This window comes from Microtus oregoni, unplaced genomic scaffold, assembly GCF_018167655.1.
Source record: "Microtus oregoni isolate MIOR12 unplaced genomic scaffold, Mior012 000012F_ref0000307, whole genome shotgun sequence".
Taxonomy (NCBI): Eukaryota; Metazoa; Chordata; class Mammalia; order Rodentia; family Cricetidae; genus Microtus; species Microtus oregoni.
Genome location: NW_024543071.1, coordinates 34,993,873 through 35,021,781, shown reverse-complemented (window position 1 = coordinate 35,021,781; position 27,909 = coordinate 34,993,873). Strand labels below are relative to the sequence as shown.

General features: G+C 41.9%; 1 protein-coding gene across 1 annotated transcript in view; it reads right to left on the bottom strand.

Moving 5' to 3' along the window:
* Pgm5 (phosphoglucomutase 5) overlaps positions 1 to 27,909 on the bottom strand; it is a 155,732-nt gene that overhangs the window by 33,193 nt on the left and 94,630 nt on the right. Inside the window, exons 7-9 of the mRNA XM_041660998.1 lie at positions 27,626 to 27,741; positions 12,039 to 12,174; positions 8,211 to 8,394 (exon numbers count right to left, since the gene is read on the bottom strand). Of these exons, the coding sequence (XP_041516932.1) occupies positions 8,211 to 8,394; positions 12,039 to 12,174; positions 27,626 to 27,741 (436 nt within the window). The remainder of the gene's footprint in view (positions 1 to 8,210; positions 8,395 to 12,038; positions 12,175 to 27,625; positions 27,742 to 27,909) is intronic.

Here is a 27,909-nt window from a genome sequence, read left to right as displayed (position 1 = left end):
AGACAGAAACCATTACTGGAACCCACAGCTGGTTGAAATGAAGAGAACAACTGACTGTGGGGTACCCATCCCCACAATCCCTACACCTAAGGCTCAGAAAATATCACAAAGAGGATGGAAAGACTGTGAGATCAACATGTAGGATCGATAAGCGTCTTCTGTATGTCACAAGGTTGTACCCATGGAATCTTAACAATGTGGTCACCTTGACAAGATCTCTACAATAACAACACCAGTCAACTTCTGAAAGTAGATAGAAAAATCCTACAAGGTCCCATCTTGGGATGAAGAGCTACAGATCACTGACGGCTATTAAAAGAATACTCAGTCTTCTCCAGGGCCCAGACTCTGAAAGGTTATCCAATCCCAAATGGTCAGCCCTAAATAATGTACATATGAGCAAAACTAAGTGGACTCATCATGCTTATTATGTTACACACATACAAACATATGCAACAATAATACTTTTTAAAAGGAGGTCATGAATTTGGGGAATGGGGAGACATGAGACATGGGTGGAGTTGGAGAGGGGAAAAGAGTTGGGAAATGATATACAATACTCAAGCATGAAATTCTAAAAAAAAAAAAGTTTTAAAAAAGGAGACAGAAAGCTAGGCAGTTGACTCAGCAAGTTCAAGGTCATCCCTAAAATATAAAGTGAGTTCCCGGACAGCCTGAGCTACAGTGTGAGACTCTGTTTCAAAACAAATTTTTATTGATTGATTGATTTTGGTGAGACTGTGGAGAAAGAGTGTAAGTTGGAACATGCACTATGGTCAAATAAAACATTAAATCCAACAAATTCTTAACACAAAACATCCAGGAAATCTGGGACACTATGAAGACCAAACCTAAAAATAACAGGGGTAGAAGAAGAAGAAGAACTCCAACTCAAAGGCACAGAAAATATATTCAACAAAATCATAGAAGAAAACTTCCCCAACCTAAAGGAAGATATCCTTATGAGGGTACAAGAATTTTACCGAACACCAATAGACTGGAAAAAGCCTCCCCTCATCATATAATAATCAAAATGCAAAACATACAGAATGAAGAAATAATATTAAGACCTGCAAAGGAAAAAAAGGTCAAGTTACATATAAAAGTAGATCTAGCAGAATTACACCCAACTTCTCAGTGGAAACCATAAAAGCCAGAGATCCTAGACAGATGTGCTACAGACACTAAGAGATCATTGATGTAAGCCCAGACTACTGTACCTAGCAAAGCTTTCAATCACCATCAAGGGAGAAAACAAGATATTCCATGACAAAAACAGATTTAAACAATACGTATCCACAAACCCAGCCTTACAGAAGGTACTAGAAGGAAAACCTCAACCCAAGGAAGCTAACTGCACCCACAAAACACAGGCAATAGATAACCCCCACCAGCATAACCAAAAGAAGGGAAACACACAATCACTACTACCAAAAAAAATAACTGGAATTAACAACCACTGGTCATTAATATCTCTTAATATCAATGGACTCAATTCACCTATAAAAAGACACAGGCTAAGAGAATGGATACAAAAACAGGATCCAGCCTTCTGCTGTATACAAGAAACACACCTCAATCTCAAAGACAGATACTACCTTAGAGTAAAGGATTGGAAAAAGGTTTTCCAAGCAAATGGACCCAAGAAACAAGTGGGTGTAGCTATCCTAATATCTAACAAAAATGATTTCAAACTCAAATCAATCAGAAGAGATGGAGAAGGACACTTTATGCTCATAATAGGAACAATCCATCAAGATATAGTCTCAATCCTGAATATCTATGGCCCTAATACAAGAGTACCCACATATGTAAAAAGATTTAAAACTTAAATAGCACATCAAACCCCACACACTAATAATAGGAAACTTCAACACTCCACTCTTGCCAATGGACAGGTCAACCAGACAGAAACTTAACATAGAAATAAGAGAACTAACAGATGTCATGATGGACTTAACAGACATCTATAGAACATTCCACCCAAATACAAAAGAATATATACCTTTTTCTCAGCACCTCATGGAACTTTCTCTAAAATTGATCACATAATTGGTAACAAAGCAAACCTCCACAGTTACAAAAAAAAATGGAGTAACCACCTGTGTCTTGTCAGATCACCAAGGATTAAAGTTAGAATTTAACAACACTACTCTCAGAAGGCCTACAAACTCATGGAAATTGAACAGTGAACTACTGAAACACCCCTGGGTCAAGGAAGAAATAAAAAAAAAAGAAATTAAAGACTTCCTTGAATTCAACAAAAATGAAAGTACAATGTATCCAAATCTATGGGACACTATGAAAGCAGTGCTAAGAGGAAAGCTCATAGCACTAAGTGTCCACATAAAGAAAACAGAGAAATCTCACACTAGTGACTTAACAGCACACCTAAAAGCTCTAGAACAAAAAGAAGCAGAGTCACCCAGGAGAAGTAAAAGACAGGAAATAATCAAATTGAGGGCTAAAATCAACAAAATAGAAACAAAGAAAACACAAAGAATCAATGAAACAAAGAGCTGGTTCCTTGAGAAAGTCAACAAGATAGACAAACCCATCTCCAAACTAATCAAAAGGCAGAGAGAGAACATCCAAATAAACAAAATCAGAAATGAAAAGGGGGACATAATAACAGACACTGAGGAAATTCAGAAAATCATTAGGTCATACTACAAAAACATGTACTCCACAAAATTGGAAAATGTAAAAGAAATAGACAATTTTCTAGATAGATACCATATACCAAAATTAAATCAAGACCAGGTGAGCAATTTAAATAAACCTATAAACTTCAAGGAAATAGAAGCTGTCATCAAAAACCTCCCAACCAAAAAAAGGTCAGGGCTAGATGGTTTTAGTGCAGAATTCTACCAGACCTTCCAAGAAGAGCTAATACCCATACTCCTTAAAGTGTTCCACATAATAGAAACAGAAGGAACATTGCCAAACTCTTTTTATGAGACTACAGTTATCCTGATACCAAAACCACACAAAGACTCAACCAAGAAAAAGAATTATGGACCAATCTCACCCATGAACATCAATGCAAAAATACTCATTAAAATACTGGTAAACCGAATCCAAGAGAACATCAAAAAAAATCATCCACCATGAACAAGTTGGCTTCATCCCAGAGATGTAGGGCTGGTTCAACATACACAAATCTATCAATATAATCCATCATATAAATAAACTGAAAGAAAAAAACATTTGATCATTTCATTAGATGCTGAAAAGGCATTCGACAAAATCCAACACCTTTTCATGATAAAGGTCTTGGAGAAATCAGGGATATACAAGGAACATATCAAATATAATAAAAGCAACATACAGCAAGTTGACAGCCAACATCAATTTAAATGGAGAAAAACTCAAAGCAATTCCACTAAAATCAGGAAAAAGACAAGGCTGTCCACTCTCTCCATATCTCTTCAGCATAGTTCTTGAAGTTTTGGCAACAGCAATAAGACAACAAAAGGAGATCAAAGGGATTCAAACTGGAAAGGAAGAAATCAAACTTTCATTATTTGCAGATGATATGGTAGTATATATAAGTGACCCCAAAAACTCTAACAAAAAACTCCTACAGCTGATAAATACCTTCAGTGATGTGGCAGAATACAAGATCAACTCAAAAGAATCAGTAGCTTTCTTATACACAAATGATAAAGAAGCTGAGAGGGAAATCAGAGAAATATCACCTTTCATAATAGCCACAAATAACATAAAATATCTTGGGGTAACACTAACCAAAGAAGTGAAAGACATATTTGACAAGAACTTTAAGTATTTGTAGAAAGAAATTGAAGAAGATACCAGAAAATGGAAGGATCTCCCATGATCTTGGATAGGTACGATCAACATAGTAAAAATGGCAATCCTACCAAAAGCAATCTAAATTTATAGATTCAATGGAATCCCCAACAAAATCCCAACACAATTCTTCACAGCCCTTGAAAGAACAATAATCAACTTCATATGGAAAAACAAAAAAACCCAGGGTAGCCAAAACGATCCTGTACAATAAAGAAACTTCCAGAGGCATCACCATCCCTGACATCAAGCTCTATTACAGAGCTACAGTAATGAAAACAGCTTGGTATTGGCATAAAAACAGAGAGGTTGAGTCAATGGAATCAAATTGAAGACCCGGATATTAATCCACACACCTATGAACACCTGATTTTTGAGAAAGAAGCTAAAATTATACAATGGAAAAAAAGAAAGTATCTTCAACAAATGGTGCTGGCATAACTGGATGTCAACCTGTAGAAGAATGAAAATAGATCCATATCTATCCCCATGCACAAAACTCAAGTCCGAATGTATTAAGGACCTCAATATAAATCCAAGCATACTGAACCTGATAGAAGAGAAAGTGGTATGTAGTCTTCAATGCATGGGCACAGGAGACCACTTTCTAAATATAACCCCAGTATCACAGACACTGAGAGCAACAATAAATAAATGGAGCCTCCTTAAACTGGGAAGCTTCTGTAAAGCAAAGGACACATTCAATAAGACAAAAAGGCAGCCTACTGGATGGGAAAAGATCTTCATCAACCCCACATCAGACAAAGGACTTATCTCCAAAATATATAAAGAACTCAAGAAATTAGACATTAAAATTCTAAATTACCCAGTTAAAAAATGGGGTACAGAACTAAGCAGAGAATTCTCAACAGGAGAATCTCAAAGATTCTTATGATACTTAAGAACAAGATACCAAAAGATACTTAAGGACATGTTCAATATCCTTAGCCATCAGGGAAGTGCAAATCAAAACAATTCTGAGATACCATCTGACACCTGTCAGAATAGCTAAGATCAAAAACACCAATGATAGCTTATGCTGGAGAGGTTGTGGAGTAAGGAGAACACTCATCCATTGCTGGTGGGAATGCAAACTTGCACAACCACTTTGGAATCAGTATGGTGGTTTCTCAGAAAATTGGGAATCAACCTACCTCAGGATCCAGCAATACCACTCTTGGGCATATACCCAAAAGATGCTCAATCTTTTGGGTATACAAAAGACATTTGTTCAACTATGTTCATAGCAGCATTATTTATAATAGCCAGAACCTGGAAACAACCTAGATGCCCCTCAACGAAAGAATGGAGGAAAATGTGGCACATTTACACATTAGAGTACTATTCAGCTGTAAAGAACATCTTGAATTTTGCATGCAAATGGATGGAATTAGAAAACCCTATCCTGAATGAGGTAACCCAGACCCAAAAAGATGAATATGGTATGTACTCACTCGTAAGTGGATACTAGCTATGAACAAAGAATATTGAGCCTATAGTTCATGATCCTAGAGACGCTAAGTGATAATGTGAACCCTAAGAAAAACATATATAGATCCACCTAGAAATTGGAAACAGACAAGATCGCTTGACAAAATTGGGAGCATGGGGGAGGGGGGAAGAATGGAGAGTAAAAGAGGAAGAAGAGGGGAAAAGGGGAGGGGTGAGGAGAACTTGAGGGAATGAGATAGTCAAGAAGGAAGAAGGACAGAGATGAGAGCAAGGAAAGAGATATCTTGATTGAGGGACCAATATAGGGTTAGCAGAAACTTGGCTCTAGAGAAATTCCCAGGAATCCACAAAGGTGATGCCAGCTAAGACCCTAAGCAATAGAGGAGAGGGAAGCCAATCTTGACTTGTCCTATAGTCAGACTGATGTATATCTTAAATATCACCATAGAACCTTCATCTAGCAGCTGATAGAAACAGAGGCAGAGACCAGCATCCAAGCACTGGACTAAGCTTCCAAAGTCCAGCTGAAAAGTGGGAGGAATGAGAATACAAGCAAAGAAATCAAGACCATGATCACCCTCTGGAATAGTCTACCTGAGCTAATGGGAGCTCACAAACCCCAGCCAGACTGGGAAGGAACAAGCATAGGACCAAACTAGTCCCTCTGAGTGTGGTTGACAGTTGCATGGATGGGGCAGACTGAGGGACCACTGGCAGTGGCACCAGAATTTATCCCTACTGCACGTACTGGCTTTTTTGGAAACCTATACTCTTTGGAGGGAGGGATACCTTGTTCAGCCTAGACATAATAGGGAGGGCCTTGGATCTTCCCCAAAGTAAGGGATGGGGGTGGGGTGGGATGGTATGTGGAAGGAATGGGAGGAGGGGAAGGAGTGGGAACTTGGATTGGTATTTTTAAAAAAATCTAATAAATTTTGAAAAATAAAAACAAACAAGCCAGACATTTTCTATATTAAACAAATAGTATAACTTTTGTATAAAAGGTATTTTTGGAAGCCATGTCTGATATCTACTTTTTTCTTCTAGTAAGTTGAATTTAGACCAAACAAGAGGTAACTAGGAACTGCCCACTACCATGGGATCATGCATGCATATTCTGGATAAAGAAAGAGAACTAATATTTCATGAATGTGGATTAGCTACCATCCCATGCACCAGAGCTCTATAGAACTTTTTCCCTCAAACATCCTCTATTACCACACATTCTGACTATCAGCATCACTGCCTCTCAAGTCGAGGTTCAACCCAAAGTCAAAGATCTGGCTAGTGTCAAAGACAGTCTTTAAATCTGTGTCTGTCTGATCTCAAATAGTAAGTGTTTGCCTATCTTAGAAGAAAGCTTATACTTTTTCTATCTTATTTTGTTCCATTTCTGAAGCAGTTATGTGCAATGAGTATTCTATGGATGGAGAAGAAAGTATGGGCCTAAGAAATGAAGAAACTTCCCTGCAGTTCCACACAGCAAGTGGCATGATTCCATTCTGCCTTCTAGATCCTGACTGCTTGCTTGCTTACTTTTGCCTTTCTCAGCTGACTTAAGGACTTCTAGAATGAACGACTGCTTGTTTTCACTATTTGTTTGTTTGCTTGTTTATTTAAAAAATATTGAGACAGGGTTTCTCTTTGTAGCCCTGGCTGTCCTGAAACTCACTCTGTAAACCAGGCTGGCCTCATACTCAGAGATCCACCTGTCTCTCTCTCTCTCTCTCTCTCTCTCTCTCTCTCTCTCTCTCTCTCTCTCAAGTGCTGGGATTAAAGGCATATTCCACCACTGCCTGGTGCTTGTTTTCATTTGTAATGCATGTGAGTGTTTTGCCTACCTGTATGTCTGTGTATCACATGTATGTCTGGTGCCCACAGAAGCCAGAAAAAGCATTAGAGCCACTGAAACTAGCACGTGGGTGCTAGGTACTGAACCTGATCCTCTGTACTAGCAAATACTCTTAACTGCTAAGACATCTTTCCAGCCCAGAGGATTGATATTTTGATGGAGAGTTAAAAAATAACTATAAAACTAAGCCAACTGGAGGGAGTCCCAAGAGAATAAAGAATTCACCAGGGTTTGGAGTACCCACAGTGCTGGGACTTTCACATCTAAGATGACAGGGGAAATACTAATTAAATTTGGACAGCGCATCTTATCTAGTCCCTGCAGCACCTGCCTTACTGTTTTCACTTATAAAGGATGAATAAAGAGATAAGAACTTGGAGGGTGAACCGCTTGCAACATTACTCGGGTTGTATTACATCCTCTGTAAATGTAAATGTCTGGGGTGTACTCCCAGGGGGTCAATACTTGCCTTCGCCAATAAATACAGAAGACTGAGGAGGAGAAAGAATCATTACAGAGACATCCAACTTTTCCCACACAATTCACAACCACAAGAACATAATGGAAGCTGCAGTTGGCTTCGCTACTTGCTGGAGATTAGCATCCATCCATGAATCTTCTGGAGATTTCTGGGCAAACTTTCTAACTATACTCTCCCTCCCAGAGACACTGAACTTATCTAAGCCCTTATGGTTCCTTGATGACATAAGGCAATAGAAGATGAAGTTTCCCATACGCTGGGAGATCCCAACCAAAGGGATGTTTTGCTCTAGCAATGTCTCTGAATTTATCACCAAGAACAGCCACCACATAAAGCATCTGTAGGCTGCTACCATTAAAGAAGGAAATGCGGGGCCTGTTCCAGTTTGAGGTCTTGGTTCGTCAGTTAGAAGGTATATAGGTTTAAACAATACGGGACCAAGAGGCCCAGGTTCTAGTCTAATCCTTGAGGGCTTCCTCTTCCTAGATGGAGAACTCTTCTTTCAAAGTGAAGAGCACAGAGAAGACGAGCCCTAAAGATTTCTCCATCTCTGCATACTTTGCCGACCAGCTTTGCCTGATCCACCTATTTTTGTCATTGCCCAGCAAGTACCTGCTTCTTGGTCACGGTGCCATCCACAGGGTCCACATACTCGAAGCTGTCCGTCTTGGCGACGCTGTAAATGTGACTCCCCACAGCAAACTGTTGGCCAATGAAGGACTTGTCTGTAACCAGGGCCTCCAGGTCCCTCATGATGTAGTATGTTGCCTTGGGCTCCAGTCCCTCATAGTCAAACCTGTTAGGGGAAGAAAGCAGAACACCGAAATCACAAAACCCAATCAGAGAACCAACAGCTGGGCGGGCTCCTCATGGTCCTGCTTCCAGGAGAGGAAATAGACAAAAGCATGTTTGAGGAGTCTCACTTTCTCCTCGCAGCCTTACAATGCAGACTTCACACGGGGGCCAGGGCAAACTCCAATTATGTTGTCCCTTCCTTACAAGCCCCTCCCCAAACTCCTGTCATGTTGGCAACAAAACCCCAGGCACAGATGATCACACACTATGTGCTCCAACCCCGCCTGCCCTACTTGGCTTGATCTAAACTAACTTAGTCCCTCTTTGCACTTTAGTTCACTTGCTTGGGCCACCATGGCCTCCACTTCAGTCCCTGGTGACCCCTCAGCCACTCCTGCCACTCTGTTCTTGCTACTTGTCCCCTCCATCTTGTACATTCTTAGATCTCTTTGTGTCTGCTATACTCAAAGCTCAGACTCGTCCTTTTCTTCCAATCTTCAGGTCTCCCGAATTCTCGAGTATTCATCCATTTGAGTAGTTTTCCCCCATCCCCCTGCCTGTCACACCTGTGCATTTTCTTTTGCCCTGTCTTACGGATTCCCTCAGGCATGTTTTGTATTTGCATACTTCAAGTCTGCCCTTGCCCTATAGCACAGACCTTAGTTCTCCTAGTCTCTGCTGTTTTTGGAGCACAGGACACGCTCTATAAGTAGTCTGGGACGAGGAAACAGTGCGGGGGTGGGGTATCAAAGAGGAAGAAAGTGAATTGAGCTATTAAAAAAATCCCTGGAACCTTGAAAGAAATGTCATAATTGTTCCATTTAGAAAGTCTTCCTGTCCACAAACATCAAATATAATAGTAGGGCAGGGATGCTGATCAAAGGGGTGGGGGAATGCTAAAAATTATCCCTGCCCTGTTTATTTTGAAGTTTGAAATAAGATGATGCATACCACACAGTTGGCAAAATGCCAGACATCAGAGCTTTTTTTTTTTAAAAAAAAAAAAATCTGTTCATTGGTTTGTTTGTTTTTTCTCCTTAGTCACTAATGTAAAGAGATTGTCTCTCCAAACATCAGATAATCATCTCCAAATTCGACTGGCACACCATGGAGGGGATGGTTATTTACAAAGGGAGCCAGAGAAGGAGCTCTGAGCCCAGGAGGCCTCAGAAGGACTTCACATCTGGGCTTTCAGCAGGCAGAGAATGCTCAGGGCGAGCTGCAAGATGGAAGCCCTGAACAGTTGCTACGACGACTCTATCAACTGGAGAGGCGGAAAGACCGCACCACATCCTGCACATCCTTTTCTTCCTCCTACTTCAGAACCAAGATAACAGGAAAGTCCTTAGAACACTGTCAGTAAATGTATTCAGATGTTAGATTCTTTTTAGAGACAGATACTCTGGGTGAAAGTGGGAGTTGGGGAGGGGAGGAGAAGGGAGGGGAGAGCTATGAGCCAGGCATGGAGGCTCTTGTTTATAATCCCAGCACTCAGGAGGCTCAGGCAATAGAATTAAAACTGAGTTCAAGACCAGCCTCGCTCCATAGTAAGATTCGATAGATAGATAGATAGATAGATAGATAGATAGATAGATAGATAAGACAAAGACAAGCAGAAAGGGGCAGAAAGACAGACAAGACAGGATAACGTAGAAAGCAAAATTCAAGACTTGAGAACATTTACTGAAAAAGACCATGCTGAGTCTAAAGCTGAGATCACGTACAAGTGCCAGATTTAGTGGGTTCATTTTCTCACACAAGCAACTCCTGGAGCCACCCACTCCCCTTCTCCTTTCTCCCCTCTACAGCTAGATGGCCCCTCCAGCCTCCACTGCGAGCACCACCTTTGCAAGGGCTATAACCTCTAAGTGGAGAATTGCTTCTGGGGTTTACCCAGACAAAGAAAATTGAGAGACTTCCCTTAGCTGCAATGCTAGTCTCAGTATCAGTGACACTGAAACTGTGTTATTGTTTCCTCCATGCCAAGAAAGCTGTCTGCTAGAAATCCCTCATTTCCAAAGCCCCTCCCCCAATCGACCATTTGCTGAGATTGCAAGAGTCTGGTCTTCACTGTACCTGCCCCCATACCCTCTTCTCTGTGATTTTTCTGAACAGAAATTTGTAATACAGTTGAATGTCCTGCAACAAATTAAATCTCCATTGCATAGTATTCTCTAATATGGTATTGTTATGAAAAAAGCAGTTAACATTACAAGCTCTTGGCCACAAAACTTGAAGTATATTATAAATACACTCATCATCACACCATTTCTTCACAACACTGGCAGGAACCTAAACAGCCATTCCACAAATTATAAGGCGCACATCTCTGACTCAGAGTAACCGCTCAGCTAGCTAGCGAGAACAAAATATTTTTATCAGGTTGGAATCTTTATAAGATTTTCATGCAACAGAAGAAATTCATGTGCCAATTAATTTTTGGATATAAATTAGGCAAATATATAAATCAAAACCCCCTAGGAATTAGGGTGTGTGTGAGCCATGTTAGAAATATTAATGAGCAAAACAAGATCCCACCTGCCTTGAGAATTTGTTTTATGGCTCAATGTATAATATGCTGGTTTATTTATTTTTCACATTCCCAGTCTTCTTAACTAACCAGGAATCAAGGCTATTATGGCTGTTGTCTCTATTTCCCAGAACATTACAGTCCCTTAGAGTTTAATAAGCACCCTTGCAGCCTTGCTTATTCTCTGATATTTATCTAAGTAGATGCTTCTTAAAAGAAGAAACAGTTGCCATATAAGGGAAAAGCTGTCCCTCCAGCTCTCGAAACTCAGCTAAATACCCAAAGCTGGTAACGACACACAAGCAAAACAGTGTCTTTAACACAGAGTCTGTGGCTCTCAAAAGTCTCCTCTTCCCACACATGGTTACCCATAGTCAATACCTGTTTCTATCCCCCTATCCCCTAAGCCTGGCACGGTAGTAGGTACACGCACTTGGCACACACCTAGGTGCTATAACCTTGGAATGTTCTTTCTTATTTTGACAACAGGAAAGGGACAGACCAACAACCCTGAGTTTCAGCCCACCCGTCTTTCATCTGCCTCCTTCAGAGATAATAGTATTTCCCTTCCCTGTGTCTCTTTTCATCAAGATAAGCCTTGAGCAAAAACCTGGGGCTGCTGAGCCACGTGGGCCATGCAAAGAGTCCCGGTTCAGCTATGTCAGAGCCCTTCCGACCATTAGCATGGAGGTTAGATCCAGGGTGGGAGAAGATTCCAAAAACATCAAATTGTGGGCTTTTGTGTCTGCCCACTCCTTTAAAAAAATCCATATAGAACAAATAAGAAATGTGTCTGCTTTGACTATGGGCTCACAGCTCCCAAGAATCAGAAGGAATTTCTCAAAACTGTGCATTTTGATACTCTCTTGGCATGACTACCTACTTGCTGCCTTCTCGTTTGAAGAAAAGATTGGGAGGAATGTCACCAGGGCAAATAAAGTCTGTCCTTCCAGTGTAGTAGCCCTTGACACTACTCCCAAAGAGCCAACCCCAGCCTTCCAGTTCCTCAGATGTTTCTACAAGATGCTTTCTTCTTCAGTTCTAGCCCGTCAGTTTTAGAAAACATCTCTAAGAGTAGTTCTCAAGACACATGCAGAGACCCTGCCCATTCTCACCTGCAGTAGTAGTGGCGGCCATATTTGGCCCAATGATCCCTAACAATTTCCTCCACACTCTGCTTCCGGGCAGCGATAATGGACAGCCAGACTAAGACAGCCCAGAGGCCATCTTTCTCTCGGAGGTGGTCAGATCCTAAGGCAAAAAGAGAGATTCTGTTGAGGGTTCTCTCCTGGGGAAAAGCAAAGGTGACAAGACCATTTAGCAGCTGGGAGTTGTATTGGAATGGCTGGATATTTTCACCCACTGTGCAGAGTTGGAATGTTATAAAATAACAACAAATGTGTAATAAAATCCTAAAGATTGTTGAAGGAATTGAAGACCCCAAATGACATAATATCATCATATAGTCATGCTTTTCCTCAGTAAATACTTGACAGCTCCTACAACCACCTAAGCATTTTTCTAGATCATGGCAAAAAAGGGGGGGGGCAAGAAAGTCCTTTACTTAAAGTCTGAATTCAACTATATGGAAGCAGGCAAGACAAAAGCAGACAGAAGAATATGATGCATCAAATCAGGACAAATGCTTTGAAGAAATTAGAATAGGTGCTGGCGTCACAGGGCAGGAATAAAGGCTGCAGTCAGCACAAAAGACACCTTCTTCTGTAACCTACAAATAGGGATTTATTTGGGGGAAATGGTCCTTGCAGGTGTAATTGAGTTGGGGATCTTGAAATAAAGTCATCCTGGAACATCCCATTGAATAACACAACGACAGTGTTCTTAAAACCAAAGACATGGAAAAGGAGAAGTGGAGCCACAGGCTACATAGACACCGAGCCTGGAATTACACTGCTGCGAGCTCAGAAGCACACAGAGGCACTTGAAACGGAAGAAGCAAGAAGGGATGCCGCACCACAGTCCTCAGTGGGCGCACAGCTCTGGCAGCACCTTCCTGCTGAACACCTTCGGTGCTCTGGAACTAAAGAGAGCCCATTTATGCCCTTCAAACCACCCAGCTCATGCTGAACCATTATGGCAACCATCCAGACTTATGCAGCTGTGAGGGTCAGGTTCAGTGAGCTGGTCACACCTGAGAATTTCATCAGGAAGATAAAATGGACATGGGCATCTAGAGGAGAAGGCAGTCAAGCCGTAGGACAGCAAACTCAAAGTCCCAGAGGCAGGGATGATTGAAAAGATGAGTCCTGGAGCTATTGATGTAGAAAAGAGAACCACTTCTCACTGTGGCCCTCATACAAATCACTCACACAGCTGGATGGGGAGTTCACTGTGCCACGTGGCCCCAGGGGTTTGTGTTGCAGAAGCACTGAACATCTGTCTCTTGGCCAGCTGCAAGCGTTCTCTGAAGTAGACAAAGCTCTGGCTCTAAAAGAATGTGTTGCAGTGTGAGAAAAGCTTTGGAACAAGGAGCCCAGCAAACCTCTGCTGCTTGCCGGGTGTGAAATGCCATTTGGAAGTTACTAGACCCTGTCAGGTGGTGGTGGTGCACACCTATAACCTCAGCACTCAGAAGGCAAAGGCAAGTGAATCTCTGGTCTGTAGAGTGAGTTCCAGGATGGCCAGGGCTACACAGAGAAACCCTGTCTCAAAAAAACCAAACCAAAACAACAAAAATAAAAAAATATAAAAAACAATAAAACCATAAAAACAAAATAATAAAAAATTAAAGTTAAATTTTTTAAAAGATAAAAAACAGTAAAATAAAATAACCCTTTCAAGCCTCAATTTCTCATCTGTAATATGAGATCCGTAATACTATCACCAATCCTGTGATCCTGTAACAATTTAATAAAGTTCAAAGGGCAGGCACTATGATGGTGGTGCTTGTCTGTATTCCCAGATACTCAATAAGGTGAGGCAGTGTTGGAAGTTCGAAGCCAGCCCAGGTAACATAGTAAGGCCATGTCTTTTAAAAGGCAGCAAAGGGAGGCACATTCTAGAGACTAGTTTTGCATGTTCAGATCCTGTCTTAGCCACCTACTTCTGCTTGCTATACTTGTTTGTACTACAAGAATAGTAACAGCCCCTACCTATGGCGTCTCCTGGGATTCATCAACTAAATAGCCATAAGCGTTTAGAAGGGACTAAGGTGTCACAGAGGCTTGTGACTTAGGGTCACTCTCATAAGTTGCCAACAACGCTGATGCCGCAAAACTTGTTTTAAAACAAATCATTCTGTTACTGACAAGAGCCTCTTTCTTCTTCTTCTGACTCTAGCAATGGCAACATCTTAGGAAATGAGACTGGGACCAGAAGTGGACCATTTCCTACTGCAATCAGGCGGCCAGAATGGACACGCTCACACTTGCTTTTAAGGCGATGAAATAGACACAGAAAATCAGCAAAGCAGATTCATGTCTCGGAGCTCTTAAAACCTTGTAAATGGACAAACTTTTTTGAGCTACGTCAAACATCTGTGAAGACTGAAGCTGAAACTTCAGACTGTTTACCATTGTTGTTCGACCTACAATACTGAACGTTAAATATTTTCTCTAGGGGAGAAAAACATGTTAGCCAGAGAGGGCAGCAAAGTCACTTAAATCAATAGGAAAAAGAAATGCGTCTTTAGTTCTTAGCACACGCTGATCGATGGTCTGCCAATGACACTGTTGGATGTCCCTCTGTGGCTGGCTCCAGGTTAAGAAGACCCTGGGCATTAATCATCACACCGTAAAGAGACCTGTCCCAGCCAGTGAGCTCTTCATGCTGCTACAAGAAATGGAAGAAATTTGGAAGACTCAGGCATAGCAATATGGCCCGCTGCCAAAATAACAAGCCTAGGAAACCCTGCCCAGTACAATCATCTCAACCCCTCTTGTCCTTTTATAGCTGAAAAAAAAAGTCACTTTTACTTACTGGCTGGAGAAAAATATGCCTTTGTCTAAAACAAGGGCTTTGCATACCTTGGATCTCCAGCTGGATCACATTACCAGAGAGAGAACCATTAGATGCTGTTAAGTCCTTAAGAAAGATGTCAGAATTTAGTGGCATGGAGACACAGAGTTCTTTGAGATGGATAAAAATCCACCCTGGTCATCTACAGATAACGTGTAGTAAATTGTGAACTGGCCTGGACATCTTTGCCAACAGGGGTAGCATTTGCCAAGAATCTTAAGGGGCGATGATCAAGTGCAGTTAGCTGTGCTCTCTAGTCCACTGAGGAAGTAAGGGAGACAAGAAAGGATGCTGCAGTTGCTTAGATGTCGCCATTGGTGAGGTGCAGTCCTTTAACGCATCCTTAAGGCCATGAACTCCAATGTCCTAGCAGTGCCAGGTAAATTATGTAAGGAATGTGAACACACAGAGAAGCAAGTGGTTTTCTAAAAGCCTACTATCAACAGGGGGAAATGTACACACACACACACACACACACACACACACACACACACACATGCACACACTAGATGACAGACAGACAGATAGATGATAGATACATAGAAAGAGATAGATAGAGCTATATGACATAAATAATTAAACTGAATACTATAACATGTTTTCAATAAGAGGGGAACCCTAAGAGTCAGTCGTGGGAAAGGCACAAGTAACCCCTTTTATTTTTTTTTTTTTTTTTTGAGGCCCGTGCATTATAAGCCACATCCCAAACTAGCAACTGTCAAGAGGAACATAACAATGGCCAGCGAACATCTGGACACACGTCCAGTCTCACTGTGGTCAGAGTGGTACAGCATTTGGAGGCTACCACACCAGCCAGGGCTGACTTAAAAGGGAACTTTTCCAGCAAGGGTAAAGCACCGATGTGGATGAGGGCAGTTTTGGTCCAGCAGTTAGATGGCAATGATCAAAAGCCTTTACATGCTGAGGACCTTTGGACTCTGCTGCTCTCTTTCTTAGCCTTGACTCTTACAGATCTTCACTCAGAAATAACTTACAGGGAAAACTTGGAAAAATAACTAATCGTTGTTGAACAACAGAGTAATTTTGAAAAAGCCGAAGGGAAATCTCTTGTATAGACAAAAATATTAAACAAGAATCTTCAGTAACATAGAATGATGTTCATGCAATTTTAACAAATGGAAACAGTTTAACAAAGGTAATATCAAGGGGATTCTTGTGGGAAATGCATGAAAACATATGGGCAGATAACTGAACCACTAACAATGGTTATATAAGTCTGAAATGTCAGAGCTCTGGTTGTTTTTCTTCTCTGCCTCTTGTTTTATTTCTGCAATAAACATGTACATTTTACTTTCAAAAGAAAACTTCAACTTTTAAATTTGTCAGTGGTACATAGATATCTAGATGTGAAACACGTGTGTTCCAGAATGTTGCATGATTAGATTCAGCCAGTATGCAGATTTTGGAGGTGGACTTTTTTCACTCTGTAATATGCTTGTTCATGTCCTTCCTGCCTTTTCGTGGTTTGGGCTGGGGGGGGCTCCCCTTTGGGGTACTGAGTAAAACCAATATAATTTTTGAAACTTGGTTCCTCTAGTTTCTGACTGTCCATACAGCCAAAGTCTGCCATTCAGTTGGGATGAAGCAAGGAGAATTTATCCCCAATTTCAAATATCTAGAAGTACGACTCAGCTTTGCTTCCTCAATCCAAGCCAGCCTATCCCAAGGCCACCTCACCATGATCTGCCCAGCCTGTACTACAGCCATCAAGCCAGAACCCACATGCCTGAATGGGCCGCAGTTCTTCACTGCCAAACTTCAGCAAAGGCAGCACAAAAAGGATCTATTTTCTTGTCAGAAATATCACTGATCCCTCTCCACTAAAATCAGACCTGGAACATTTGCAAGCTTTAAAACCACATTCCTTGGGCTTGTGTGATGTCTCGGTGGGTTTAAGTATCTACCACACGAGCCTAATGACCTAAACATGATCCCTAGAACCCACAGAGGAAGGGGAGAATCAATGCCCAAAAGTTGTTCTTTGACATCCACATAATGCCTGTCACATCATACATGCACACACACACCACCACCACCACCATCACCACTACCACCACCACCATCATCATCAGTTCCTTAGGATCAGCAGTTACCAATGCATGTATTGTTCTCCTCAGAGGAGATAATAGATAGAAAAAAAAAGAAAGATGGCAATAAAGGAAAAGTAGAAGGAATTTCTTTAAGTGAGCAAATCAATAAAAAAAATCACACACACATGCACACACACACTGCTACGAGGTCAAATCAACACAGCTAAACCTCATGAAAACTAAATCTGTCAGTTGGGAAATCCATGACATTCTGCATGTGGTACAGCTAGGAGATCCAGGGCATCCTGTACTCACACTTGGCACAGCAAGGAGATCCAGGGCATCATTACTCACACTGGCATAGCAAGGGGCATCCAGCACTCAAACCATTCACAGCTAGGAAGTCCAATGGCGCCCAATGTGAGGCATGAACCCATGATCCTGAGATTAAGAGGCTCATGTTCTATCACTGTTTACATAATGGCGCCCACCTGAGGCAACTACATCCACATAAAATCTGAGAGAGCTTGGGAAGGAATTCTAGACACAAAAGAACAGAGTCAAACATGGCTTCTTGGTAGCATCATTTTCTCGGGTAGGCTCTGTTTGCTAGAGGCTGTTTCTTGCTGCTTGTTGGGGGAAGTATTTTTACTTTAAGTTTAAGAAAAGGCTTCCTGACTCAGCATTAGCACCAAAGACTTAAAGGCTTCTTTAAGAGACAGCTTCCTTGTTCATGCTGGGAGCAATAACTCCAGATCTTTCGGGTTTCCCACATTTAGATGGGGTCTGTGAGCAGCCTGTTACGAATTGCTTAATGGCAACATGAACCCACTGGGTCCCTGGAGCTGGGGCAGTGAGCATAACTTGCAGAGGAGGTGAACATGCCTCTGCCATGTTGGACTGGGGGAAGCCAACAGGTAGGGTCACAGAGTTGGTCCTAGCCACGCCTGTTTAGCATTAAAAAAAAGGGGGGGCGTTCCTAGTCAGAAAATAATTACAGATATGCAATAAAGACAAATTCAGATGAAAAAGACCTCTAAATGGGTCACAGTGTTGGATAAATGTACATGGGCTATGAGAGAGAAGAAAGAGTACAGAAAGTCATACATTAAAGGAGTAAAGATAATTACATCTTAAAAAAATAATAAAGTAAAAAAAAATAAGCCCCATAAAGATGTAAAATACACAGAGTCTGGATTATGTATTTGACTTTAGAGAGACATTTTGATTCTGGGGGATGCTAAGCTAAACCAACATAAAAGTATCTTGATTTCAAAATTTGGGTCCAAGGTATATGTTACTTTGGAAAGAAGGTTCTGCTTTTGTTTTTACAGAGGATGGGAACCTGTGGATTCCTTCCAGGTTAATGTGGTTTGATGGAACAACACCCCCTCCAAAAGGTCATCATGAACACTAAAAATACTTTCCCCAACAAGCAGCAAGAAGCAGTTTGGAGTAAACTACACCCATATTCCCAAAATGATTGTTTATAAATGTTTGCTTTCATTTAAAGGGGGGTATGATATACAAATAAATACTTTGTATTGGTATAGATTTTAGTCTATTGATACAAATTAAAGGTCGATTTGTTACATTGTGTATGTATATTTCTGCTCTTGTTTTTGTGCAGCTCATTTAAAAATGTAATGTATAATTAAAGATTATGGATTAATAGATAGTCATCTTTAATAGTCAAACTTGTAGTCATGTTAATTAGATGTAGGACAGGTATTCTTTAGATCTTTCAAAGACCCAAAGAATAAGGCATTGAAAATATTTTAAGAACTTAGACTTTTCTTGACAGTGAGGCAGCACCAATTACTTCAGAGAGGGCATTGATGGGCATTGAAGAAACTCATGGAATTTGTCTTCAGTGTGACAAGGCTAGCCATTTGGGCAAGAAACTGCTCTTGCCTAGACTGCTTGATGGTATGCTGTATGAACTGGACATGCAGGCCCACAGAAAAATGACTGCTGAACTTTCCAAAAGATGGAATGGTCCTTCAGGATTCCTGCTTCACAGAAGAAACTGCCAGACACTCCGCAAGACATAGAAGAAAGTGACTGACAAACTTCCAATATAGGTGAAACAGTTTTTCAAATTTTCTGCTTCATGGAAAAATCTGCCAGATACTATGGGCGTGTAGGCTAAAGATGGATGCCCCAACATTACAGAAGAACTCTGGGTGACTGTCCGGGCAATGAGATGTCTCTGTCAATTCTAGAGTTTTGGAAGTTACTTACAACGTACTTCCTGTTTACTTAGGTAATATTATATCCCTCTGGGGTCTTTGAAGAGTTGAAGACATACAGTTACAGTTTTCCTTAGCTATGATAAAGGAAAACTTAGATATAAAACTTTCGACTCACAAAGATAGGCTAGATGATAGAGTATTTTCCTTAATTTGTCAAATGTAAATGGACTAAATATTGTAACTATGATTCTTGCTTGATAAGTTTTGTATATGTAATTTTACTATGTTAAAGTTAAAACCTTCCTTTTTATTTAGACATAAAAGTGGAGAAGATATGGGATGTCCTTCTGTATATGTGTTGCTCTTATTACTTAATGAATAAAGTTGATTTGAGCTATTGCAGGGCAGAATATAGCCAGGCTGGAAGAGATATATAGAGAGAATAGGTGGAGTCAAGGAGATGCCATGTAGCTGCCGGAGGAGGAAGGCACCAGAACAGAACCTTACCCAGTAAGCCACAGCCTTGTGGCAATTCATAGATTACTAGAATTTGGTTTACTTAAGATGTAAGAGTTATTTAATAATAAATATAAGCTAATAGGTCAAATAGTGTTGTAATTAATATAGTTTCTGTGTGATTATTCGGGTCTAGGTGGCTGGGAAATGAAAGAGCAGTCCCCCCCTACAATCCAGGGCATCCTGCACCCACGCCTGGCACAGCTAGGAGATCCAGGGCATCCTGCACTCACATCTAACATAGCAGGGCTGTCAAGACTGTAACTGAACTCTAGCCCCAAGCCAGCAGTTCTCAAGCCTGGATGTCAAATTAACATCACCGGAGAACTTTATAAAAACATCCATGTTCAGAACCCCATAGGGCAGGTCACATCAGATATTGGGAATCCTTTCAAATAGCTCCCTGGGTGAGGGGCACAGGCGGCCAGGGCTGGGAGAGGCTCCTTGGGAAGGAAGTGCAGTCTCATGCTGGCCTAGGCGTCCCTGTCTGCCTCCTTGTGCTCTAAGTTGGGACGAAGATAATAGCTACTGATTTCCAGCTCAAGAGACACCACTGCCCTTGCCATGCAGGTGATCCCCACTCCAGTCTTACGGTTTCTTTCTGTCCTTTGTATGGGGAAAAGTGAGAACTTGGCCAGATGTGGAGTGACCAATTCATTCCAGGACTTTCCCAGGTTGGGCGTGAGAAGTCCCATCTCCTAAGAAGCTTCGATGTCCCCAGCAAAGCAGAGCAGTGGCCATCCGATAGAATGGACCACTTGTCCAAAGAGGTGCTGGGTAAGTAAGGAAACGTGCACATTTAGCATGTGCCTCTGCATAGTCCATTCCCTGGAACCTGAAGTGACACATGGCATATACACCCACACTATATATGTAAACATCACGCTGGCTATGAAAGCAGAAATCCTAGCAGAGTAAATTATTCCCCTCTATGATAACAGTGAGGCACCAGGCCCCATGCTCAGCTAGTTTATACATTTCTTTTCTAAGGTTCACAATTTGACGACCCTTTCTTACAGACAAGGGAACAGAGTCAAGACGTCATCCATATGAGGTCGCACAGTTATTAAGTACCAGAAAGAAGATTTGAATCTGCACAGCTTGACTCTGAAAACCTATGGACTTCCTGACTACTGGCACCCTACGGTGATGACAGCAGTCCCAGAAGAAAGTAGGGGAAGTGACCATGTGGCAAGAGCTGAGACCATCCATCTAAGGATCTGGGGAATGGACTTGTGACTCTCTCTTTTCATGCTCCACATCTCAGGAGCTCCTAACTGCTCACTTCTAATTCTCATTCAACTGCAAAGTTCTCTCCATCTACAGGTCATCTGCCCAAGACAGGGATTTATTTTCTTTACACAGCAGGACCATGAAGTAAAACCAGGGATCAATATTTTTCCGAATAGACTCCAAAATGTGCTAAAGAATCAGGGCACAAGTTGTTTCGTCCATTTCTTGAACCAATTACATTCAACCCTCTCACATCCGGCAGAAAGGAAGGCTCACTGAAAAAGAGTCTCCTTTCTGTTCTAGAAAATACACTTTCTGAAATGCACAGATGCTCATCAGTAGGAGAGGAAAGGTAACCTGCTCGGAATAGGCTCAGAGTCTGCTGGGAGGTCGGAAAGGGCATGTGGCAGCAACCACTGCCTTCATGGCCTCTGCACTGTAGGCTTCATGCATCTTATATGTCAGAGTTGTAATAGATGAAGCACGTGAAAAATCCATTGCTATAATGAGGCCCAACATGACCAGGCTCACCGTCCTTTCAGCACTGCTTTGCAAACTCTCCGGGGGAAGGGCTTGCATCTAAACCTCCTCTTCACTGTATTCCTGCCCTGGCTCCCAAAAGATATGAAGGACAGCATGAGTCTCTGACTCCCTCCTAAAAGGGAGGCTAGCCAGAGCAAACCAACCTACTACACTGAGGGAAACTCCACAGGTCATCTGCCTGAGCGGATCCATCTCACAGGTGAGAAGGCAGAGGAGCAGAGAAGTAGAGCTGTCCATCCGAGCCAACAGAACTGCAGAGCAGGGGTGTCAAGACCAGAGCTAGCTCTGCCAGGTCCTGGTGCCAGGCCATTTACAGGACACCATCCTACAAGTTAAGTGGAATTGATTTCATCCCCATACAAAAGAGTCACAAGGACCTTGGGGAAAGGGCAGCAGCAGGTGTTGGAGAACCAGCAAGAGTGAGTTTGAATCCTTGCTTGGTCAAGGTGCCTTTAGCCAGTGACTTGAGCCTCCCTAAACCACAGTGACTTCATCTATAAAACAGGAGCTATTTATGATCCCTTCTTCATTTCAGGGTGGAGAATAAAGCATGGGACGTGGTGGGGGAGAGTGCTAGGCATTGTGTCTATTGCTTAAGAGGCTTCTATGAGTAACCTATATTAGCATTATTTTATTTACTCATTCAATCAACTCTCCAGAACAGAGAATGGAGCGTGCTAGCAGTTTCATGGCCAGCAGTAGATGTATTCCTCTCACAGGAACAGAGATCTGTGAACTTATATAGCCCACATTATTCCTGCGTTAACAAGGCTCATCGGAACAACGAAACTCCCTAAGAATTGCTCCCAACAAGTCATATACTAAACCAGGAATCTCCCCAGTGGCTTTCAGGCTCAAGACCTTACACTCAGTTATTGCACTCCCTCCTCAGTAAGGTCTCTTAGTGACAAGTAATCTCCCAAAAATCCATTAGGGAGGCTCAAAGCACAATTTTAGGGATTGCATCTAAATCCCAAAGGGCAAGAAACCTTTTTAAAAAGCCCTTTAATAGACACTGTGCAAAGCAATGCTCCTTCTATTTGGAAGTCTTAAGCCTGTGGCCCACTGGCCATGCTCTCCTAGGCTCTGGGTCCCAGAAAGCCCTGGAAAATGTGGAGGTAGCTCAAAGGCACCAATCCCATGGCTCCATTTACACAGCAACTCTTGCCATTTTTCCTCAGCAGCACGCAGGATTCACTAAGCAGTCAATGGAACACGTCCCATGAAAACCCCATGGAAGGGGATCATGTGATGGAGACATTCCTCACACTCCAATGGAAGTTTGGTCCCCAACACAGCGGGTGATGGCTTGCAGAGAATCCAGAGTTTCAGCTTTCTAACTTCACCAGGAGGCTCTTGGGGATGTCAATCACAGGGCCTCTACACTCTGCCTACCCTAGATTGAATGGCACACAGCCCATTCCTAACAGGCCTGCAGAGAAACCATTCTCCCAGCCCTGATAATGCTGTCATCGCAACCAGTCACCCCTTCTGCCATCTAGCCAAGTTTAGAAGCACTGGCCACAGAGGAAAAAAAAAAGTCACTCTACTTGATCATCTGAAACTTGGAGATACAGTGGCCTGTTTCTTTCTCCTGCTGACGGGGCAGAATTGAAACCAGACAAATGTGAAGTTAAGACCCCGTGAATGGAAGCAGACATAAGCTTTCCTTCATGGGACTTGGAGAAACATAAAATAGTTGGACGAATGTGGAAGACCTAAGCCTTCTCAATATCTGTCCCTCAGCGCTCTTGTGAACCCGGTCTTGAGGTAGGATGTATGTAGCTCATAGGCCTGAAGTACAAAGGCTGGAGCCAGGCCCTGTCAAGCTGGTCACATCCAAGTGAGCGTCAGCACCCACATGGGAAAGGGACAAGTTGGTGGCACAAACCGCCAGTACTTTACAATCTGACCATTAGTTTGGGTTTTGGAAGGGGAGATCTTTCTCGAAGGGTTTTATTAGCTATGAATTTGTGCTGGTAATGATAAGACAACCAAAAGAAATCAAAACTTAGTTTTATAATTTTATGTAATTTTCTTGTTATCATTCTTTACTACAACCTCTTGCAACTGGGCTATCTTTGTATGGTTTGTGTGTACATTTAAATTGTTCCTGTAAATCCTCCAAAATGTTAAGATATCCATATTTCCAGACCTTAAGAATGATAAAAATACAATTATGGATGAGAGAAAGAAATGGCAAAGTTGAAATTGCCTCTCCTTGCCTTCCCTCTTTCCCTCCATCTTTTGGCTCTTCCGTGGGTCCTGGAAGCATTTTCTCGAGACTACTTTATATCAAAGAATGAGGTCTGAAGAAGACAGACATGGCCCCTATCCTCAGCTATTTACAGTGCCCACACGACAAACAGAGAAATCCAGCAGACCTAAGAAAATCAGAAAGGTGCTGAAGACTCTCTGTGGCAAGGTAAACAACAAGCCTCTTTCTGTTATGCTAAAATCCAAGACATGAAAATTACTGATTCAAGAACATGGCGCTGTACTCAGGAATACACAGGGCAAAAATCTGGTGAGACAATTTGATTGGGGTATTATTGTAAGGAGTTCTGTATGTAATTCCAAATTTCCATAAAGAACTGGATGTATAAATAACTTAGGAATGCCTTGACTCACTTAAACAAACAAACAAGACTATTATTCTAGAAAATTCAACGTAGCATTCTTGCTTAGAAATGATCAACATTGCAGAACTGCAGGTTTTCTTTGGCAGGTATGAGGGCCTTTGTTGCTATGCAATTAAAGCTGGAGGTCAAGCCTGAAGTTCTTCCACATAGACGGCAATTCTTCAGCATTGCCTGTGCCATGGCAAACTCAGAAACTCTGGGTTAGGACAACCCAGATGCTCTGAAAACAACATGGCCTCTTAGAAAACCAATGCTAATGATGAAAAAACAGAGGAACACTCAACAGTGAAAAAACAAAAAGTCCCAAGTTTTGGCTTATTTAAAAAAAAATCCTTATTTTAGTATATTAGTACATTCTCTTTGTGTTTGGAATAAGTCCAGATTCCTTTAAAATTGGAAGAAGAAGCCCAAACGCCACTTAGATGAATAATCCTCTGTTTGACTGAGTATGTGCAAAATGTCCCACCCCCAGTGAAACAGCTTTCTAGATCCTTCCTGGGGCATGGTGGACACCTGGTCCTAACACTTGGTGATGACTTGGTCTCTATTATCCAGTTTCTTTGATATAGCAATGAATGTGGTGCCTACTGTCTGGAGCCTGGATCTTCTCACACAAGAGAAGCCTGAACACAGATCAGTCTACCAGCCTGCTACTTTGGCACACCCTGTGAACCAGAGACGTCAGCAGGGACATTTCTATTCAGGATATATCTTGCTCCTTGTGGATCTAACCCCTGGGCAATGTCTTGGCATCCTTGAGCTGAGGTCAAGTCTTATTTCCAAGCTTTCTTGGCACTGCATTGGACATTCTTGGTTGGTACTCACTTCCATGCCCCAGGGAATCTGGCAAAGGCCGCTACTTTAGAAAGCTGAAGTACACTTTAGAAGCTTCTCTGACTCTATCATCTCTCCATTGCTCTTCATATGCTTAGCTGTTGATTCTGAAAGCCATGTTTTAACATAGAGAGATAGCTCTTAGGATGAACCAATATCTATAAGTTGGAAATAAGGGACATAGAAGCCACATGGTTGGCTTCAGTGTCAAACAAGAGCCCTGGATGTGAGTCACAAGCCTTCTGTGTCTGTGTCCTTGTACTGACTGCTTAATTGAACTCACTGTGGAAACTCAGACGCACTCTCCTGGTCCTGATGCAAAGCAAAAACACCGATATCTCATCCTTATTCCTTGGATGTGCACCAGAACTACTTAAACGTTCTTCTTTAAAAAGCAAAGACCCATGGCACAATTTTGAATCACTCTCAGGAATTTGAGGTTGGTATAGGACAGAAACATATATATATATATAAAACCAAGCTTCCCTGTGATTCTGATACAGCCAGCTCAGAGCCTTCCAAAAACCTGGTATTAAGGAAGCCTGATACAGAAGCTGAAGGAAGCCATTTCTCTTTTTTAGATTCAGCGCCATGCTCCTGCAGGCACTGCATACTTTCAGCTCCTTCAGAGGCAGAAGAAGTCATTATTTTCACGGGAAGATTGACAAGCACGGTCTACACCGAAGAGACAGAGAACTGTTTTAGTTCTGTTGGATTTAACAAAAATGCAGACTTCTTCCAGGCTCTGGCACCCTGGGAAAGCCATTTCACTCTTCCTTGGGCTCAGAGACTCCATCTATCAAAGTAGGCTAACATTCTAACCCGGAAAAATGGCAGAGGATGCAACAATTTTAAAGCCCTTGACATGAGAAAAAAAAATCTCTTGTGTTCTTTGAAAGGAAAATGACAGACAACTCCCAAAGTGTAAGTTTTTTAAATCCCTATCCAGTCCATCCTTTGTGTTGCAGTCAGCATCACTAGCCCAAAGCAAAACTTGCTGAAAGCACCTGCAGGCTCACTTCCCACATGTGGGGGTGTGGCGTTCTCACTGCCCAGCTAGCTGAGAGTCTAAGCTGTGTCTCCTTGGGGCTCAATGTCTAAGGCAATAGGCATCAGAAACGCCCTTCTCATGATATTTCCAGTTCTATCTTTTGATACTCTCTCCTCTACCTGTCCCTGTGTTCAGAGGTAGCAAATGCCAGCCCTTAGGCAAACTCTGAACTCTTGCTTTTTAACTCTCATGTTTCTGAGACTATATTTGTAGTTAATTTTGGAAAATAATCACTACCTTTTCAAACATTTATCCTTCATGGTCTCTTTTTCTTATGCAACTCCAGATACACTGTTAGACCCCCTATGACCAAAGATGTTGACTTGAAGATTTCATGTGCACTCATCTAATTTGGTTTATTCTTTTCTTTTTGTGCTTAAGTTTAGATGATCCCTGTTGACACGTGTCTTAGGTTTCTGTTACTTTGATAGAGACCATGAGAAAAAGCAGCTGGGGAGAAAAGTTTATTTCCTTTTACAGCTTATAGTCCACCATGAGTGAAGTCAAGGCGGGGGCTCAAGGCAGGAAGCCGGGGGCAGGAACTGCAGTAGATGCCCTGGAGGAATGCTGGTAAGGGTGCTCACTAGCTTGCTCCCCATGGCTTGCCTAGCCCACTTTCTTAACAAGCCAGGACTACGTTCCCAGGAATGACACCACCTCTTGTTGGCTAGACCCTCTTATGTCAGTCATTCAATCAAGAAAATGCCCAGATATATGCCTTCAAGCAATCTGATGGAGATATTTTGGTGGTGGGGGGGGGCAGGAGGTTACTTCATAACAGTCAGGAAAGGTAACTTTGTGGCGAGAGTAGAGAAAGCCATGTTGATGATTAATTTACCAAAACAGGGAAGGAGGGGCATGGGAGCACTTGCCAAACACTCAGGAGGCAAAGGCAGGAAGATAAAAAGTTCAAATTTGAGGCCAGCCTGATTTATATAGTGAATTCTAGACTAGCTTCAGATACACAGAAAGACCTTGTCTGAAAACAAACAAACAAACAAAACAACACAATGAAGCTCCCCTGTAATCTACTCTGGGGGCCAAGATCTCATGTTCAAAGCTAGTTTGTGTAGTAAGGCCCTAACTCCAAATTTAAAAGGTTTAGTTTAGAAGTGATAGACCACTTGTCTAGCAAATGAAAAGAGCAAAAATCGGTCTTCACTACTACAAAGTACAATTATTATCAAATAATGATAAAAAGACTGACCGTGGCTGGGCAGTGGCGGTGTACGCCTTTAATTCCAGCACTCAAGAGGCAAAGGCAGGCGGATCTTTGTGAGTTTGAGGCCAGTCTGATCTACAGAGTTACCCAAAGAAACAGTCTCAAAAAAAAAAAAAAAAAAAGGCAGAGAGAGAGAGAGACTGGACTGACCATGAGTTAATAATACTGGAAATTGGGAGGTATGATTAATATAATATTCGGCTACACTTACTTTTAAATTCTCATAACAGAACTTCTTTTTTTTAAAAAAGGAACTTTTTTTTTTAGTGATATCCAAAGTGATGTGTCCATATACTCATCCTAATGGGTTTCTCTGAGTTTTGTTTGTTTCTTTGGTCTCTAAGTAATTCTTCCCCAGCCTTTGATGCACAGAAAGATTTACAAATCTCCAATGGGTTTGCAGAACTGCAGCTAACACATAGCCCCACCCAGCCTACCAGTGCCAAAGCTCTCTTCTCCACACAGAGAGCATCGTCCAGAGTCCATCAGGTTCGAGAAGAATCTCCATCCAGCAGGGGTCTCATACACAGGGACCTTCATTGATTTAGCCACTCTGAAAAAAACGCAATTTGAGGCAACCATCAATTCACATGCCTGGTTTCCTTTATTTTCTCAGCTCCGTAGGAAGTCTTATGATCTATTTGTTCCATAAGTACACGTCAGAACAATTTGAGTAGTTGTTGACAGTGTTGACGCTGGAAGGTACAAAATGAGCAGCGTC